Source organism: Bombina bombina, chromosome 6, assembly GCF_027579735.1.
Source record: "Bombina bombina isolate aBomBom1 chromosome 6, aBomBom1.pri, whole genome shotgun sequence".
Lineage (NCBI taxonomy): Eukaryota > Metazoa > Chordata > Amphibia > Anura > Bombinatoridae > Bombina > Bombina bombina.
Window position 1 is genome coordinate 467,655,896 of NC_069504.1, and position 20,730 is coordinate 467,676,625.

The 20,730-nt window shown below is 37.9% G+C and overlaps 1 protein-coding gene across 1 annotated transcript in view; it reads right to left on the reverse strand.

Moving 5' to 3' along the window:
• The window catches only part of LOC128665120 (very-long-chain 3-oxoacyl-CoA reductase-B-like), a 55,056-nt gene extending 36,467 nt beyond the window's left edge, over window positions 1-18,589 (reverse strand). The window contains exons 1-4 of the mRNA XM_053719865.1: window positions 18,410-18,589; window positions 10,664-10,710; window positions 8,520-8,595; window positions 173-283 (exon numbers count right to left, since the gene is read on the reverse strand). Of these exons, the coding sequence (XP_053575840.1) occupies window positions 173-283; window positions 8,520-8,595; window positions 10,664-10,710; window positions 18,410-18,578 (403 nt within the window). The 5' untranslated portion in view covers window positions 18,579-18,589. The remainder of the gene's footprint in view (window positions 1-172; window positions 284-8,519; window positions 8,596-10,663; window positions 10,711-18,409) is intronic.
• Between the last annotated feature and the right edge of the window lie 2,141 nt (window positions 18,590-20,730).

A 20,730-nucleotide genomic window follows, 5' to 3' on the forward strand; every position in this document is an offset into this window, starting at 1 on the left:
GTACAGTTGTGAGGTCTGGCATAGTCATACACTACAAATATGAGATTAAGCATTTAGGAAAATATTTTTAAATTCACATTGAAATGGATGTCTTTAACACCCACATATGGTCCAAGCCTATCCTGATTCTTCTGTTTTTTAAAAAATTGCTATACATGACATTATTATTTACCCAGAATTCCTATTTCCATTCCTTTTAATTCATCTTCAATTAGCTGGTATATTTCAGATCCTTTTGTGAAATCCACTTGGATAATCTTAACATTGCGTCCAAATTCTTTTTCTGTAAAAAAAAATTGAGATTGTGATGCTGAACAAAGTGCAGAACCAACAGATGCATAATAATATACAGATTGTGGCAACCTATGTAAGAAAAACATATACAGACATTGGAAACTGGATCTTTTACAAAAGAACCTAGAACGTCTTAAACAAAAAGAGATATTTAACCTTACAGTGGTAATTAAAGAAACCTTAACTTAAACTCCACTTGCTTTGTGTAAAAATTGTGCTTGTCCATCACTCTCTAAAGAGCCTAAAAAGCAAAATTATATAACCTAGTTTTTTTTTTTTTTTTTTTTTTTAAATGCTTATTTTGAAAAAACCTAGGTAACAGAATTTGCTTTCTGGCTTCTTTAGGGAGTGTGGTACGAGTACAATTTGAAAACAAAAGCAAGAGGTTTCTATTGTCCCTTTAAAGGACCACTAAACACAATATAATGTAATAATTAATAAATGCGTAATAAAAAAGATAATGAAAAGCACTTAGTTTGAATTTTCAAATGAGTAGGAGATTTTTTTCTGACAAATGTCAGTTAGTTACATTTTTATCCTTCCTCTTGTAACATTTTTTTTTAACCAACTTTAAGTGACAAACAATTGTTACAAGAGGCAAATGTGTCTAGCTGCAGACTGGAGCTCCACTTGAAGGTTATTTTTTGTTTGCTTTTTTTTTTTTTTAAAAAAAAAGCCCAACTTTAATGTAACACCCAATAGACACAATAATTCTGAAAACTAAACATTTCGCATGCTTTCTTGTTCTTAATGTTCATTTACAGTGGTTTATGCTTGATTTTCATTTATAAGGTAACCACTGTGAATGAACATTAAAGGGACACTGAACCCAATTTTTTTCTTTTGTGATTCAGATAGAGCATGACATTTTAAGCAACTTTCTAATTTACTCCTATTATCAAATTTTCTTCATTCTCTTGGTATCTTTATTTGAAATGCAAGAATGTAAGTTTAGATGACGGCCCATTTTTGGTGAACAACCTGGGTTGTCCTTGCTGATTGGTGGATAAATTAATCTACCTATAAAAAAGTGCTATCCAGAGTTCTGAACCCCAAAAAAAAGCTTAGATGCCTTCTTTTTAAAATAAAGATAGCAAGAGAATGAAGAGAAATTGATAATAGGAGTAAATTAGAAAGTTGTTTAAAATGGCATGCTCTATCTGAATAACAAAAGAAAAAAATTGGGTTCAGTGTCCCTTTAAGAACAAGAAAGCTGCAAAATGTACAAGGCTGAAGTTGGCTTCTTATTCAGTCAGCTTCTTATTCTGCAACTGATTGCAATTTGTAAAATAAAGATTTATAAACAAAATGTCTAGCTAGCATTATTTTTAGTTTAAATAAAATAATACACTTTCCAAAAACCTAAACAAACTTACATTTTATAAAAAAAAATCATCTTATATTGCAATAAACAGATGGCAAACATGGCACAGTTTTGAATATGTTTTAAATAAGTAACTGGTATTTTAAAAGGGTTAAAATCCTTTGGGCCACTCATTTCTGAGTGGATATATACAAGGCGTGAACCCATCATAGGATAAACATATTTTCAGCCTGGCCCAAGGATTTGGGTCTAGCCTTAACCCATGTCAGTCTCTTCAGTAGGGCAGTGGTGGCTTTTTTCAGCCTGGCCCAATGCTTTTTATAGCAAACAATCTGGTGCCAACCTTGCCACTTCATATATTTTACCTTTTCTGAATAAGTAACTGTTTTTTAAAAGGCTTAAAATCCTTTGGGTCACTCATTTCTGTGTGGATATATACACGGCATGAACAACTTCATAGAATAGACATATTTTGAGCCTGACCCAATGCTTTTTATAGCAAACAAACTTGTGCCAAACTTGCCATTTCATATATTTTACCTTTTCTGAGTTAGTAACTGGTAATTTGAAAGGGTTAAAATCCTTTGGGCCACTCATTTATGTGTGGAAATATACAAGGCGTGAACCCATCATAGAACAGACATGTTATCAGCCTGGCCCAATGCTCTTTATGGCAAACAAATTGGTGACAACCTTGCTGTTTCATATATTTTACCTTTTCTAAGTAACTGGTATTTTAAAAGGATATATACAGGGCGTGAGCCCCTTTATACTATCCATATGTTTTCAGACTGACAAACTGTTTCTATTGTAAACAAACTGGTGCCAAACTTGCCACTTCATATATTTTACCTTTTCTTTATAAGTAGTATTTTAAAAGGGTTAAAATCATGTGGGCCACTCATTTCTATGTGGATATATACAGGGCGTGAGACCCTTCATAAAACAGACATGTTCTCAGCCTGGCCCAACACTTTTTATGACAAACTGATGCCAACCTTGTCAAATCACATATTTTACCTTTTCTAAAAAAGTTACTGCTATTTTGAAAGGGTTCTTTGTCATATAATTCTTTGGGACAGTCTGAAAACACGTAGATTGTATAATCACGTCCGATATAACCACAAAGAAATCAGTGGCCCAAAGGATTTTAACCGTTTTAAAATACTGTTTACTTACATACGGCTAGATTACGAGTTTTGCGTTATGGGTGAAAAAGCAGAGTTAAGGCTCTTTTTCACTACCGCTGGTATTACGAGTCTTGCAGGTATTTCTGTACCGCACACTTATTTGGCCGTAACGCAACGTAACTACCGCAGCTTTCAAAAAGTCCTTTTTTAATGGGACTTCCTTTGCGGCGGTATTACGAGTTTGCCTGGGAGGCCAAAAAGTGAGCGGTACACCATATATCGTCAAGATCCATACCGTAAACAGAAAGTCAGTAGTTATGGGCTTTGCACTACAAATTTGTAACATAAAACTCATAACTAAAGTGCTAAAACGTACACTAACACCCATAAACTACCTATTAACCCCTAAACCGAGGCCCTCCCGCATTGGAAACACTATAATAAAATGATTAACCCCTAATCTGCCACTCCCGACTTCGCCGCCACTATAATAAACATATTAACCCCTAAACCGCCGTACTCCCGCATCACAAACACTAGTTAAATATTATTAACCCCTAATCTGCTGTCCCTAACATCGCTGCAACCTGCATTACTGTTATTAACCCCTAAACTGCCGCCCCCACTATACCAAAGTTATTAACCCCTAAACCTAACCCTAAGTCTAACCCTAACACCCCCTACTTTTATATAATTAAAATAAATCTAAATAAAACCTACTATTAATAACTAAATAATTCCTATTTAAAACTAAATACTTACCTGTAAAATAAACCCTAAGCTACCTACAATATAACTAATAGTTACATGTAGCTAGCTTAGGTTTTATGTTTATTTCACAGCTAAGTTTGTATTTATTTTAACTAGGTAGAATAGTTACTAAATAGTTATTAACTATTTACTAACTACCTAGCTAAAATAAATACAAATTTACCTGTAAAAACCTAACCTTACACTACAATTAAATAAATTACATGAATTAAATCCAATTTACTAAATTACAATTTAAAAAATAAATTATCAGATATTTTAACTAATTACACCTAATCTAATAGCCCTATCAAAATAAAAAAAGCCCCCCAAAAAAAAACAAAAAACCCTAGCCTAAACTAAACTACCAATAGCCCTTAAAAGGGCCTTTTGCGAAGCATTGCCCCAAAGAAATCAGCTCTTTTACCTGTAAAAAAATACAAATAACCCCCCAACAGTAAAACCCACCACCCACACAACCAACCCCCCAAATAAAATCCTGACTAAAAAACCTAAGCTCCCCATTGCCCTAAAAAGGGCATTTGTATGGGCATTGCCCTTAAAAGGGCATTTAGCTCTTTTTCCGTTCAAACCCTAATCTTAAATTAAAACCCACCCAATAAACCCTTTAAAAAAACCTAACACTAACCCCCGAAGATCCACTTACAGTTATTGAAGACCCGACATCCATCCTCAATGAAGCCGTCAGAAGTCTTCATCCAAGCGGGCCGAAGTCTTCATCCAAGCCGTCAGAAGTCTTCATCCAGACAACATCTTCTATCTTCATCCATCCGGCGTGGAGCGGGTCCATCTTCAAGACATCCGGCGTGGAGCATCCTCTTCTTACAACGGCTCTTCTCGAATGAAGGTTCCTTTAAGTGATGTCATCAAAGATGGCGTCCCTTGAATTCTGATTGGCTGATAGAATTCTATTAGCCAATCGGAATTAAAGGTGAACAAATCATATTGACTGATGCAATCAGCCAATAGGATTGATTGGAACAGCCAATAGAATGCAAACTCAATCCTATTGGCTGATTGGATAAGCCAATAGGATTGAAGCTCAATCCTATTGGCTGATTGCATCAGCCAAAAGGATTTTTACACCTTTAATTCCGATTGGCTGATAGTATCCTATCAGCCAATTGGAATTTAAGGGATGCCATCTTGGATGACATTACTTAAAGGAACCTTCATTCGAGAAGAGCCGTCGTAAGAAGAGAATGCTCCGCGCTGGATGTCTTGAAGATGGAGCCACTCCATGCCGGATGGATGAAGATAGAAGATGCCGTCTGAATGAAGACTTCTGCCCGTCTGGAGGACCACTTCTTGCCGCTTGGATGAAGACTTCTCCCGGCTTCTTTGAGGATCGATGTCCAGTTAGTGTTAGGTTTTTTTAAGGGTTTATTGGGTGGGTTTTATTTTTATCTTAGGGTTTGGGCGGAAAAAGAGCTAAATGCCCTTTTAAGGGCAATACCCATACAAATGCCCTTTTCAGGGCAATGGGGAGCTTAGGCTTTTCTAGTTAGGATTTTATTTGGGGGGTTTGGTTGTATGGGTGGTGGGTTTTACTGTTGGGGGGTTGTTTGTATTTTTTTTTACAGGTAAAAGAGCTGATTTCTTTGGGTCAATGCCCCGCAAAAGGCCCTTTTTTTACCTAGTTAAAATAAATACAAACTTGCCTGTGAAATAAAAATAAAACCTAAGCTAGATACAATATAACTATTAGTTATATTGTAGCTAGATTGGGGTTTATTTAATAGGTAAGTATTTAGTTTTAAATATTAATTATTTAGTTATTAATAGTAGGTTTTATTTAGATTTATTTTAATTACATTAAAGTTATTGGGTGTTAGGGTTAGGTTTATGGGTTAATACCTTTAGTATAGTGGCGGCGATGTTGGGGACGGCAGATTAGGGGTTAATAAGTGTAGGTAGGTGGCGGCGACATTGGGGGTGGCAGATTAGGGGTTAATAACTGTAATGTAGGTGGCAGCGGTGTCGGGGGTGGCAGATTAGGGGTTAATAACTGTAATGTAGGTAGCGACAACATTGCGGGCGGCAGATTAGGGGTTAATAAGTGTAATGTAGGTGGCGGCGATGTCGGGGGTGGCAGATTTGGGGTTAATAAGTGTAATGTAGGTGTTGGCGATGTCGGGGGCAGCAGATTAGGGGTGTTTAGACTCTGAGTTTATGTTAGGGTGTTAGGTGTAAACATAAATTTTCTTTTCCCATAGGAATCAATGGGGCTGCGTTATGGAGCTTTACGCTGCTTTTTTGCAGGTGTTAGGCTTTTTTTCAGCCGGCTCTCCCCATCGATGTCTGTGGGGAAATCGTGCACGAGTACGTAAAACCAGCTCACCGCAGCGCTGGTATTGGAGTGCGGTATGGAGCTCAATTTTGCTTTACGCTGCAATATTACCTGCTAACGCCGGGTTTTTGCAAACCTGTAATACCAGCGCTGTAGGGAGGTGAGTGGTGACAATAACTTGCAAGTTAGCACCGCACCGCTCATAACGCAAAACTCGTAATCTAGACGTTAGAAAAGGTAAAATATATAAATAGCGTTAGACGAGTCTGAGAATATGTCTCTCCTATGATGGGGCTTATATATATATATATATATATATATATATATATATATATATATATATATATATATATATATATATATATATATATATATATATATATATATATATATATATAAATATATATACACACACAGAAATGAGTGACCCAAAAGAGTTTTACCCTTTAAACATACCAGTTACTTATTCAGAAAAGCTAAACTGGATGAGGTGGCAAAGTTGTCACCTGTTTGTTTGCTTCAAAAAGAGTTGGGCCAGGATGAGAACATGTTTATTCTATGCAGAGATTCACGTTCTGTATATATCCACCAAGAAGTGAGTGGTCCAAAGGTGTTTAACCCGTTTAAAATACCAGTTACTTCTTCAGGAAATTTAAAATATATGAGATGGCAACGTTGGCACCAGTTTGTTTGCTACAAAAAGCGTTGGGACAGGCTGAGAACATGTTTATCCTATGAAGGGGCTCACTCCCTGTATTTATCCACACAGTAAAGAGTGTCTCAAAGGATTTCAACCCATTTGAAATACCAGTTATTTATTTAGAAAAGGTCAAATATATGAAGTGGCAAGGTTGGCACCAGTTTTTTTGCCATAGAAACCGTTGGGCCAGTCTAAAAACATGTGGATTGTATGAAGGGGTTCACACCCTGTATATATCCACACAGAAATGATTGGCCCAAAGGATTTTAACCCTTTCAAAATACCAGTTACTTATTCAAAAAAGGTAAAATATATGAAGTGGCAAGGTTAGCACCAGTTTGTTTGCCATAGAAACCGTTGGGCCAGGCTAAGAACATGTCTATCCTATGAAGGTGCTCACACCCTTTATATATCCACACAGAAATTAATGGCACAAAGATTTTAACCAGCTACTTATTCAGAATATTTAAAATATATGAAGTGGCAAGGTTGGCACTAGTTTATTTGCCATAGAAACCATTGGGTCAGTCTGAAAACATGTGGATTGTATGAAGGGGCTCATGCCCTGTATATATCCACAAATAATTTATTGGCTTAAATAATTTAACCCTTTTAAAATACCAGTTACTTATTCAGAAAAGGTCAAATATATTGAGTGGCAAAGTTGGCACCAGTTTGTTTGCCATAGAAACCGTTGGGCAAGGCTGTGAACATGCTTATCCTATGGAGAGGTTCATGCCCTGTAAATATCCACACAGAAATGAGTGGCGAAAAGGATTTTAACCCTTTTAAAATACCACTTATTCAGAAAAAAAGTCAAATATATGAAGTGGCATGGTTGTCACCAGGTTGTTTGCTATAAAAAGCATTTGGCCAGGCTGAGAACATGTTTATCCTATGAAGGGGCTCATGCTCTGTATATATCCACACATAAAATGAGCGGGCCAAAGGATTTTAACCCATTTAAAATACCAGTTATTTATTCAGAAAAGGTCAAATATATGAAATGGCAAGGTTGGCACCCGTTTTTTTGCGATAGAAACCGTTGGCCCAGTCTGAAAACATGTGGATTGTATGTAGGGGCTCACGTCCTGTATATATCCACACAGAAATGAGTGGCCCAAAGGATTTGAACCCTTTTAAAATACCAGTTACTTATTCAGAAATTGTAAAATATATGAATTGGCAGGGTTAGAATCAGTTTGTTTCCCATATAAACAGTTGGGCCAGTCTGAAAACATGTGGATTGTATTTAGGGGCTTACGTCATATATATATATATATATATATATATATATATATATATATATATATATATATATATATATATATATATATATATATATATATATATATATATATATATATGTGGCCCAAAGGATTTTAACCCTTTTAAAATACCAGTTACTTATTCAGAAAAGGTACAATTTATGAAGTGGCATGGTTGGCACCAGATTGTTTGCCTTAAAAAGCATTGGGCCAGGCTGAAAACATGTCTATCCTATGAAGGGATTCATGCCCTGTATGTATTCACACAGAAATTAGTGGCCCAAAGGATTGTAACCCTTTCTTAAATACCAATAACTTATTCAGAAAAGGTAAAATATATGAATTGGCAAGGTTGGCACCAATTTGTTTGCCATAAAGAGCGTTGGGCCAGGCTGATAACGTCTCTCCTATGATGGGTTCTCACCTTGTATATATTCACACATAAATGAGTGGCCCGAAGGATTTTAACCCAGTGACTTATTCAAAACATAACCAAAATTGTGCAGTTTACCATCTGTTTATTGCAATATAAATTTATTTTTTTTAATAAAATGTAACTTTGTTTCGGTTTGGTTCAGTTACTGGACAGCACTTGTTTATTGGTGCTCTCCAATCAGCAAGGACAACCCAGGTTGAGAACACTGACATATTTTAAACTAGCTTAGAATGTTCAGAAGGAATAAAGGTCATATATGAGATAATGATATATGATGCAAAGTCTGAAGGGTAATTATCCACCTACTTATTTCATCTGCTACTTTCTTCAGTTTCTCCTGAGTTCGACTTATCAGCACAATGTCCAAACCTCTCCTGGCAAGCTGGGAAGTAATATTTACAATCCACAGTTAGAAATAAGCAGAAAAAAAACTGTCTTTTCTGCAAACCATAATATTGCTGAATAAACTAGATTTTAATTTCATGTTTGTGTGGCCCTGGCCACCAATACTGTTGTGGAGTTGCCCAAATCAGCCAGTGTGCATGTGCAGTATACTGTATTATCAGTTCAGTTTAAATATGCATCTGCAATATAAGCACTTTTATTTAATCCGTTTGATTGACTGCTGTCCATTCATATGCATAATCGAAAAAATTCTGCTTCCCATTTTCGAAAAAAAAGAGATATGTCTGCAATTTCACTTTGCTTCACATATTATTAAATGGGTAAAATATATGTTTTATAGTGAATTGCACTTTTGATTTTAAGCATTTTTGCATATTCTTTACTAAAATGGTTCTAGTGAAGAACTGGTAGTTCATGTGGGCCATATAGATAACATTGTGTTCACGCCCGAGGAGTTATTTAAGACTTAGCACAACACAGTACTAAACACAAATCAATAGATAATAAAGAAAAAGTCATGTGATCAGGGGGCTGGAAGAAGGTTCCTAGATACAAGGTAATCACAAAGGTAAAAAGTATATTATTATAACTGTGTTGGTTACGCAAAACTGAGGAATGGGTAATAAAGGGATTAGCTAGCTTTTAAAACAATAACAATTCTATTGTAGACGGTCCCTTTAACCAAGGGGTAGGATAAGTTACAGTCACAGAGAAGCAGGTTCTTTTGCTCGTATGTAGCTGCCGGCTCAGCATTTGCTGATTTCAAACAGCCAGAAAGGGGCTATTAAAATAGGGGACCTGACACTGCTTTTGCCCTGGGGTCCTAGTAGGTCTAGATACGCCCCCTGAATCATAGCTGAACCGAAAATGTTGTAAGGAGAACCTTACTTGTAGCCATAGACCCACCATACCCTTTAGTTCTTCATTTAACTAGAGGGTTTAATTTCCATTAAATAAGAACTGAAAAAAGGATTGTTCATGCCTTTTTGTATCTGAGTGAGAAATTAAATTCTGGATAAATAAAAATTCGCTAACACTTTGGCTGCAGATAGAGCATGCAATTTTAAGCAACTTTCTAATTTACTCCTATTATCAATTTTTCTTCACTCTTTTGGTATCTTTATTTGAAAAGCAGTAATGTAAGCTTAGGAGCCGGCCCATTTTTGGTTCAGCACCTGGGTAGCGCTTGCTGATTGGTGCTGAAACAAAATCATTTTTATTAGATAGTGTATATAGTGTAACACTTTATTTTAATGTATGTATGTTGTGTTTGGTGTAACTTTTTATTTAGCCCTTACCCTTTATGCGAGGACTCCAATCGCGGTAATCCTATGATCGCAAATTCAGTTTGTGCTTGTGCTGTCGCTTTTACTTTCAACTTGTAATATGAGCACAAGTTATTGCGTGCATGATATTTTAATATCGCGCATGCGCAAGCTTAAGCGCGCCACTTGTAATTTAGCCCAATGTGTCTTTTTATGTTTGCTTTGATTTAATAAGTATTTTTAAAAAAGGAGCACTGTTTCATATTCCTTTAAATGTATTTACAAGAAAATTCTTTGGAATGTAAAATATGCACACTACATAAACAGTAAAACACATAAACACACATGTACACACACACACATAGACATGTATATATGTGTATATATGCATTATAGCACCCTGGGTTACGCCTGCTGATTGTTAGCTACATTTAGCCAGCAATCAGAAAACACTACCCAGGTGCTGAAACAAAAATGAGCTGGCTCCTAAGCTTACATTCCTGCTTTGCAAATAAAGATAACAAGAGAACGAAGCAAATGTTATAATAGGAGTAAAATAGAAAGTAGCTTAAAATTGCATGCCCTATCTGAATCACAAAATAAAAACATTTGGGTTTAATATCCCTTTAAGGTTTACAAAGCTTCCCCCCCCCCCCATAATATAACAGATTATATTCTCTTTCAGTTTTTTTTATCTTATTTATTTGTTACTTTTATTTTACAGCTCCTTTTATTTTCCCCATCCTGGTCCTCCTGACGTAACAAATTCCCCTCACTTACCTCTTGAGCATATGCTTTGCCTATACCATCTGTGGCCCCTGTTACCACTGTAAGAAAAAAAAGGGTGTAACCTATTACATCCATATTTACACAATATTTTCCAAGATAATTTTAAGTATAAAGATGCTGTTATCTCACAAAACTACTTACCTTAAAAAAATAACTACTTTACTTTATCAACCATTTCAATCTATCATCAAAATATTTATGCAAACGTGAGGGACTTTTTTGCTTCTTTTTCTAACCACACTTTTAACAAATAACATGAATACCATTACATAATTTTAAAGGGATACTAAACCCACAATTTTGTATTTTATGATTCAGATACAAGTGAAAATATCCCAATAAAGGGATATAAAAGAGCGCTGGTGTTTAAAAAGGAAAACAATATACAATTTAAAACCAAATGTTGTACTTTTGATATAGTAGATCATGTGTACCGTATTAGTCCTGTTTACTGTCCATATGCTGGTGGTAAATAGGGAATAAAGATGTCCTCTTGAAAGGAATAATGAATCAGGCTGCTCCTCTTGATCCCAGAGAGTGTGGAACAACTGTTGAAGAAGAATAGAGAGAGGGCGCCACAATAACGTGATATCGTCTGGAATGCAGGTACAGATAAAAGTAGGTATTATGCTTACCAGATGGTGTGGCACTGTGCTGTGACCAGTGCAAGAGAGCAGGCTAGCACTCAACAGTGGCTAGTACACTGTAGGAGCCAGGCTCCAAAGGCACTTGTCCTAGTTGCAACTTGGTGTTTAACTCCTGTTGTCTGGACTTCAGGTGCTGCAAAGGAGTAATCTTATGTGTGTTGTTCAGTTGGTATATATGAACCACAACACAGACAACATCAAATAAAAATGACTTTTAATACTTTATGACGCGTTTCTCAACCTACAGGGGTTGTTTCATCAGATAAAAAAGTGCATGTCTTTTTTATCTGATGAAACAACCCCTGTAGGTTGAGAAACGCGTCATAAAGTATTAAAAGTCATTTTTATTTGAAGTTGTCTGTGTTGTGGTTCATATATACCAACTGAACAACACACATAAGATTACTCCTTTGCAGCACCTGAAGTCCAGACAACAGGAGTTAAACACCAAGTTGCAACTAGGACAAGTGCCTTTGGAGCCTGGCTCCTACAGTGTACTAGCCACTGTTGAGTGCTAGCCTGCTCTCTTGCACTGGTCACAGCACAGTGCCACACCATCTGGTAAGCATAATACCTACTTTTATCTGTACCTGCATTCCAGACGATATCACGCTATTGTGGCGCCCTCTCTCTATGATTCAGATACAGCATGCAATTTCAAGCAACTTTCTAATTTACTGCTTTTATCAATTTTCTTCGTTCTCTTGCTATCTTTATTTAAAAAGCAGTAATGTAAAGCTTAGGAGCCTGCCCATTTTTGATTCAGACCTGGGTTATGCTTGCTTATTGGTGGCTATATGTATCCAGCGCTATCCAGGGTGCTAAATAGAAAGTTGCTTAAAATTGCATGCTCTGAATCATTAAAGAAAAAAATATGGGTTTAGTATCCTTTTAAACAATTGGTGACCTTTAGGGAACCAGGCAATATGTTTCAATGCTTAATTTTTATAATAAAAACAACACTAAGTAGTGGATTATGCTTAAAAGAAACCATTGCAATATATATTAATAATCATTTTAAAATGATTTACTTTTTTTTAACTTCATTTGTGCAGTGTCCTTTACTTCCTGTCACATCCCCACAAGGGGGCTGGGGTCTCTATAGGAAGGCATGGTAGCAGTTTTTACTTTGAAGTGTTGCTTGGAGACATCTAATCTAGCTGCAATTAATTTATTGCCTATGTTCAGTAGAGGACTCTTGATGCAAAAACTTTGTGACAATAGAACTTAAGTTCTGCATTGTCTGCTTGTTTATGTAGCTGCAGACAGTGGCTACACAGAAATTCTAAGTAATTATTTAGCAAGAAAACAAGTTGTTTGCTGTTTTTTTAACACAATCTGTTTTTATGTTTACTTTTCTAAAATATTTTTTTTACTAAATGAGCTCTGTTTCATATTGCTGCAATGGTCTTCAGTCCAATTAGTAAGAAGCATTGAGCAAAACATCTTTAATTTGTGCAAGCTTAGGTAATTTTCTGCTTTTGTTTTTAAGTCCTTGCAATCCTTTGGAAGAGTCATCATTTGAATTAATAAAATTACTTATGTATACCAAAAAAAGACAGGGAAATCAAGTTAAAGGGACATTAAAGCCAAATTTAAACTTTCATTATTCATATAGAGAATGCAGAAACACACTACAGGAAGCTAGGTGGTGACTGGTGGCTACACAAATATGACTCTCTTAATTGACTCACCAGATGTGCTCAGCTAGCTCCCAGTAAGGCATAACTGCTCTAGAGCTGACTTTAAATATGTGTTTGACTTCTTTGTTGGGGTTAAACACATAGTTATATGCAAGCAATAGTGCAATTATAAAATGATCTAACCTATTACAGCATGTTCTTTCTACCCTTGTATGAACCTTTAAATATGCAAAAACTATTAAAAAATACACAGGTATCTCGATGGCAGATCAAGTGTTTCAATGAAAAGTACAACACAAATATACATTGCTCATTGGGTGCTGACATTAGCAGTCAGTGGTCAAAGCTTATTATTAATATTATTAGCGGTTATTTGTAGAGTGCCAACAGATTCCGCAGCGCTATAAACAAAGGCAGAGTACAACAAAACAATTTATAGGGATCAAATGGGTAGAGGGCCCTGTCAAGAGTCGCACTGTTGTAGTCAGCTCTTAAGAAGGTTATCTGCAAACAGCTGGACTCTTAGGCTTACATGCTGAGGGAGTCCAGGGGATAGCAATGGAGGAGAGCAACTGGTATAAAGAAAGGAAGTGTAGGTTGTCTGCATCCCTGAATAGTAGAGTCTTTAAAGAGCACTTGAAGCTTTCAAAACTAGGGGAGAGTCTTGTGGAGCGAGGCAGAGAGTTCCACAAGATGGGAGCCAGTCTGGAGAAGTCCTGTAAACGGGAGTGTGAGGAGGTAATAAGAGAGGAGGAGGTCATGAGCAGAGCAAAGGAGACGGGAGGGAGAGTATATGGAGACAAGGTCTGAGATGTAGGGGGGAGCAGTGCAGTTGAGGGCTTTGTATGTCAGAGTGAGAATTTTGTGTTTAATCCTAGAGGCAAGAGGATTGACAGAGAGGTGCAGCAAATGAAGAGAGACGTGTAAGGAAGATGAGCCTGGCAGAGGCATTCATTATGGATTGTAAAGGAGCTAGGCAGCAGCTGGGGAGACCAGAGAGGACAGAGTTGCAGTAATCGAGGCGGGAAAGAATGAGAGAGTGGTTTAAAATCTTAGCTGTGTCTTGTGTAAGGAAATGTCTTTACAACGGAAAGAATGTTGTTTATCGCCTTTGCAGTGAGAGACACCAGACATTGCAGGCCTGGACTGGCCATCGGGCATAGCGGGCAAATGCCCGGTGGGCCGCTGGTCCCCTTAGCCCCGGCCAGGCGGCCACCTTTTAATAACACACCCACACACTACTTTGCAGTGCTGATGTTCCCTCTAACGAGCGCGGCAGCAAATTGATTTAATTGGCCCTGCACACCTGTCAATCAAGGCCCTGTCAATCACAGGGGGCGTTGATCATTCTGGAGCCCTCAGCACGCTAACAGTCTTAGCGGCAGTGGCACAGTGCGCACTGCACAGTTGCGGTAGCATCGTGGCGTGGAGTATGTGTAAAGGAGCGGTGAAAGGCAGGAGCGTGCTGCCTGCTAAAGAGGACCAGGAGCAAGACTGACTAGCACATGTGTCACAGCAAGGTGATCAGCGCAGCGACAGGTTCTCTCACACTCTTTGGTGCACCTCATGTGTCTGTGTCCATCCAATATAAGCAAGTAAGTAACGTTGTCTAGCAGGGCTCTTAATGGTAGGTGCCCCAGCCTTCCGCTATCACTGTCCCTCCGTCCCCGGTGTAGAAAGTTTGTGGAATTGGCAATCTGCCTCCTTATTCCTTAATAATCATGTAACTTAGCACAATCCGTGACACAGCTTTTTTTCATAGACACAGAGACAAAACTCAGAGGGGAGGTTGGCGGGAGTAGAAATTGGTATGTCCCTTAAGGGAAACACAAGCACTCCTGATCCTGAAGCACACACATAAAAGGTAAGGGGTGGCTGGCTGCCTGGCACAGCTACAGCTAATGACATTTCTAATTAAATTATTGTGGGTTGTGATGTAGCACTTAAAGGGCCATAATACCCAAATGTTTAAACACTTGAAAGTGATGAGATCACAGTAAAAGAGTTCATGACCTCAGCACTGCTGATGCTGATTGGCTGCTGTTCATTTCTTCATTTTTTTTATTTTTTTTTTTTACCTGCAGCTGGGAGCAGCTGAGTATAACTTTTTACACAGAACTTACTCTGCCGAGCTGAGGAAATTGTGAGGTAAAATATCTTCCTTTTTTACATAGAGATGCTCAGGTGATATTTTCCTGTCAGCCTTTTACAGTTATACTGCATTAGTTTCAAGTGATTTAGCATATGAGTATTATGTCCCTTTTAATTAATAATAATTAATTTCATTTTGTGGCTCACAAATTGGATTATATATATATATATATATATATATATATAAGTCTGTGTAAGTTTTCTTCCCCATAAAGGTAACTGCTTATGAAGTCACTAGGGATTTGCAGCACTCATGCCGCTGTTTTACCCTGCCTATCATTTTGGCAGCATAATCATTCCCTCTCACTGCTAATTGATCCTTCTAGTGCTGCTGTCGTAGGGAAATATGTGCCCTTAGCAACATAGAAAAGTAGTTTAATGTTTACCATATCAGTAGCTTACCCAATGAGAAGAGGAAAAAATATCAAAGTTTTGTGTATTTATAGTTATTGTGTTAATAGCTTCCTTTCTACTATTGTGCAGGTCAACACCCTATCTTGTCACTTAAACTAAAATTGCTATATTATACATACATAAATTAATCTGAGTATAATAAATATGCGTGTGTGTGTATTGTGTATGTGTGTGATAGTAGGGATAGAGTGTATGTCTGTGTTATAGTGTATGTGCTTGATAGTATGAGTGTGTGTGTGTGTATAGTGTATGTGTGTGTATAGTGTATGTCTTATAGTATGTGTGTGTGTGTGTATATAGTATATGTGTGTGTATAGTATATGTGTGTGATAGTATGGATAGTATATATGTGTGTATAGTGTATGTCTTATAGTATGGATAGTGTATGTGTGTGTATAGTGTATGTGTCTTATAGTGTGTATGTGTGTTTTAGTATATGTGTGTGTATAGTGTATGTGTGTGATAGTATATGTGTGTGTGTGTGTAGTGTATGTGTCTTATAGTGTGTGTATAGTGTATGTGTCTTATAGTATGTGTGTGTGTGTGTGTGTGTATATATAGTATATGTGTGTGTATAGTATATGTGTGTGATAGTATGGATAGTATATATGTGTGTATAGTGTATGTCTTATAGTATGGATAGTATATGTGTGTGTATAGTGTATGTGTGTGTATAGTGTATGTGTCTTATAGTATGGATAGTATGTGTATGATAGTATGGATAGTATATGTGTGCGTGTATAGTGCATGTGTGTGATAGTTAGACATGTGCGATTCGTTTCGATTCGGAAATTCGTAAAATTCGGGATTCGGATCTATTCGGATTTCCGAATTAAAATAGTGCCGAATTTACTGAATAATCCGAATTAGTTCTGATTTATTCGGTAGATTCGGATGGCCATGGATTACACTAGTATTGTACAGTATATTAGGTTATATCACTCTGCTATGAGTTACACGTAATATACAGTACATAATACTAGTCTAATACACAGCACATCCCACCTAACACTTACCGAAATTCCGAATTTCCGAACCGAATCCAGCCGAATTTATTCGAATCCGAATGACTCTGAAATGAATCCGAACCGAATTGATTCAAATTTTTCCGAATTCGAATTGTTCCGAACCGAAATTCGAAAAAATCTGAATAGAACCGAACCAAATTTTTTCCCCATGCACATATCTAGTGATAGTATGTATAGTGTGTGTGTATAGTGTATGTGTGTTATAGAATGGATAGTGTATGTGTGTGTATAGTGTATGTGTCTTATAGTATGTGAATGCTGTGTGCGTTGTGCGTCTGCATGTATGTGAATGCTGTGTGCGTTGTGTGCACCTGCATGTATGTGAATGCTGTGTGCGTTGTGTGCACCTGCATGTATGTGAATGCTGTGTGCGTTGTGTGCGCCTGCATGTATGTGAATGCTGTGTGTGTTGTGTGTGCCTGCATGTATGTGAATGCTGTGTGCGTTGTGTGTGTTGAGTGTGCCTGCATGTATGTGAATACTGTGTAGTATTTGTTTGTTGTGTATGTTGTGTGGCAGAACACTGGTGTCACTAGGGGGGTGCGGGGGGGTGAAGAAATACAATGTAGAGATGCATATATTTTTTTATTAGAGTGACCAGCATTTGTGAACATTAGTGGGACTGGGAAAGTTGTAGACACTTCATTTTTTTGAGCCAGCGCTGCAATTCCACAAATAGTTTTCCTGGCTGCTTTTCCTTGTTTGTACTTTGCTCCTCCACTGCCCAATTTCACTATGAATGTTGTGGGTGTGCCGTGGGGCTTGCGAAGTTGTGCTGCTAGCCTAAACCTGCCTGCCTATCTGTGCTCACTGCTCAGTGACGTGTGGAGCAGTGGAGTCACTCACTGACCGCATGACTGTCTGACACTGTCTCTAAAGAAAAGGAGCCACGTATGATGCCCACCAAACCGGTACGGTTACGGTACACTAAGTTCACACTGAAGAGGTAGGAGGGGAGGGCAGGCGGGGGTCTGGGGGTGGGCAGAGAGCAGAGGTGCTTGGCCATAAGAAGCGGTAGACACGCGGCCCGGGGCTGTGCACTGACAGACTTGGAACAGAGTCTGAGAGAAGAATTTTCTTAGTTTGCGCGCCTAAACCTTTTCTTTAGTGATTTATTTTTAGAGTGCTCTGTTTATCTTTCATTTGATGCTCTGCTGAGCCAGGGAGCATCTCTAGGCATGAGCTTTATAATTAATGCAGTGCAGTTTACATATTTTGTGTGTGTGTGCCTCAGTGTTTCTGTGTGTGTGTGCCCGAGTGTTTTTGTGTGTGTGTCTAAGTGTGTTTCCGAGTGTTTGTGTGTTTTTAAGTGTGTCTGAGTGTTTGTATGTGTGTGTGCCTGTGTTTTTGTACTGTACTGCACCGGGTGACACCAACCCTAGTGACGCAACTGTGGCAGAATTATTATTATTCTTTATTTATAAAGCGGCAAAGATTCTGCAGTGCTGAAGACATGGTGAGGGGGGGGGGGGTAGGCCTTTTTGCCCTAAAATGCCCGGGCCTTTTTTTGGTCCCAGCCCGGCCCTGAGACATTGTAAGATCTATATGACAGGTTTGACAAAACCACATTGTACAAACAAATCTTTTGATAATAGGGCCCATGGTGTGTGTGCGCTGATAATGGCAGTTGGTATAGGGTCTAACATTAGCAGATTCTTTAGGGGGTCTCTCCAATGCAATTCTACAGAGCTGTTAGTGTTCAGTAGAGAATAGAGAGATGAGTAAGCTTGTAGGAGGTAATGTAGGAGTAGTAGAAGGTGCAGATATTTGAGAAACTGGTCCAGTCTTGGTGAATCTATTCTAGAGGACTGTGTGTTAGGATGAATAGCGCTGCATAGTTATCAGCCAACTTACCTGCCCAACGTCCAAACTGCTTAAGGTCAGTCCTCCACCAGCGAGATATAACGTGACACTTCAGACCCCTAATCAGCTTCCACCCTTGGGACAGAATAATGTAAATAGAAACTAGACCCCCAAGCAGGGTGAGGCCCTGATTCCACATAGCACAATCTGCAGCACTCATAACTCTCCCAACTGCTCAGAATGATTCAATGGAATTTGCAGCTTAAGAAGATAAAGAATGTCCCACCCCTCATAATAACAATTACTGCATGTACACATTAACTACTGCCTGCCCAATCTGCAAGCCTTCAGCAAGTTACTGTTTTTTTCCCTTCCTTTTTGATGAACATAAAAGTGTTAAGTATGATTAACCCCTTAAGGACTGGGGGTTGTTTGCATATTAGAGACCAAAGAACTTTTGACAATTTTGACAGGCTTTGATTAAAACAAAGTTGCTGTTTTTGTTTACTATACATAATTTTGTTATTTAATCTATATTTTTTAAGGGCAAAAAAAATAACTTTTGATGTAAAACACTCATACATATTCACACACGCAGGTGTACACATTCTCACACAATCGCATATGCAAACACATAAATAAACATGTTGTTTTAATATATATTAAACCATGTATATTACAATATATTTACAAAGAAAATACGTGGGTTATTGCAGATGAAAAAGTACAGTCTACTATTGATCCAGCTGCAGACAAGCAGGTGAGTCAGGGAACTTCTTGTTTTATGTTCTGTTCTGCCTGGCAATATTATATTCCAAAGTGCCTACATCTATATTAACAGGTGGCATCGTCGAGAGGCGTTTTCCTATACATCCCAATGGATGGAGATGCTAGCGGTATATTCCAGCCAGCATTGGCGCCGACTTTGGTGAAGTAAAGTAAAGGATCCCTTTGGAATATAATACCCTGAGCCCAACAACTATACCTATGTACCCCTAAACCGACAGAACACACCACTGCAAACTAACCCTACACTACTTAACCCCCTATCCACCAATAGCCCACTGCAATAAACCTTCTTTCCTATTAACCCCCTTACGCCAATAGCCCAACACATTACCCCCTTACGCCGACACAACCCCGTAACCTATTAACCCCTACAACCCCCCAAAATAAAATACCCCTACACTACATCTACCTAACACCTAGCCCCCCACATCTAAGCTAATACCCCCTAAGTTACAAAAAATAACAAACACTAAATTTACACAAAATAAAAAAACTAACATTACCGACAAAACACTACCAAAAATAAAAAAACACAGTTATGCCTATACTAAAACTAAAATCCCCTTAAACCCCCCTCCCAAAAAACAAAATAAAAAAACCCCATCTAACACTATAAGTAACTATAACAATTGCCTTTAGAAGGGCTTTTTGTAGGGCTTTGCCATAAAGTGACGTAGCTCTTTTTCAAATAACAATTATAACCCCATTCTATAATAAGCACATTCTATATAAGCACATTTGGTTGGGCATTAGAAGACATTTGGTAGCGCGATGCCCTAAAGAAATTACAGCTCTTTTGCTGCCCATAAAAATAAAAATATATTATAAAAAAAAACTCATATATAAAAAAAAGGTTTCAAATGTACGGAACTTTTTGTGATGGGTTCTATGACCCAATAATCTGATTATTTCCATTACTGAAAAAGGGGTCCTGCGAGTCCCCAATTGTTATGTTATGTATCTACAAAACCTTTAATAAAAATAATAAAAAAAAAAAAAAAAAAAAGGTTGCCCTGAAAAGGGCATTTGGTAGGGCATTGTCCTAAAGTGAGTTAAGATCTTGTAATTAAAAAAAAAAGAAATTAAATCCCTGATCTAAAAAAATCCTATACTAAAAAAAATTAAAACGTGATCGCCAACTTTGATGCTCCTCTTCTTGGTAGAGCCCATCTTCAGCCTTGTGGGTCATGGCAGCAGGGGCCCATCTTCATGGAGGCGGTGGTCCTCTTCTATCTTCATCCTGGCGGCAGTGGCCTATATTCATCCATCTTCTGCCGCTCCGCTAGGGAAGTCTTCATCCATCTTCCACCCAATGCGTCTTCTTATCTTCTCTTCTTCTGATCTCCAGACATCCTCTTCATGCGGCACACTGAATTTTGCCAATTTACGCCAATAGAAAAATATTTCTTTCTATTAGCTGATTTGAATTTGAAAATCAGCCAATAGGAATTAAAGGGTACCCCTTTATAAGAGGGTACCTCACATTCAAAATTCAGCTTGCTGTGGGTGACTGCATGAAGAGGACATCGGGGACAGAAGATAAGAAGATGCATTGGTGGAAGATGGATAAAGACTTCCCCAGC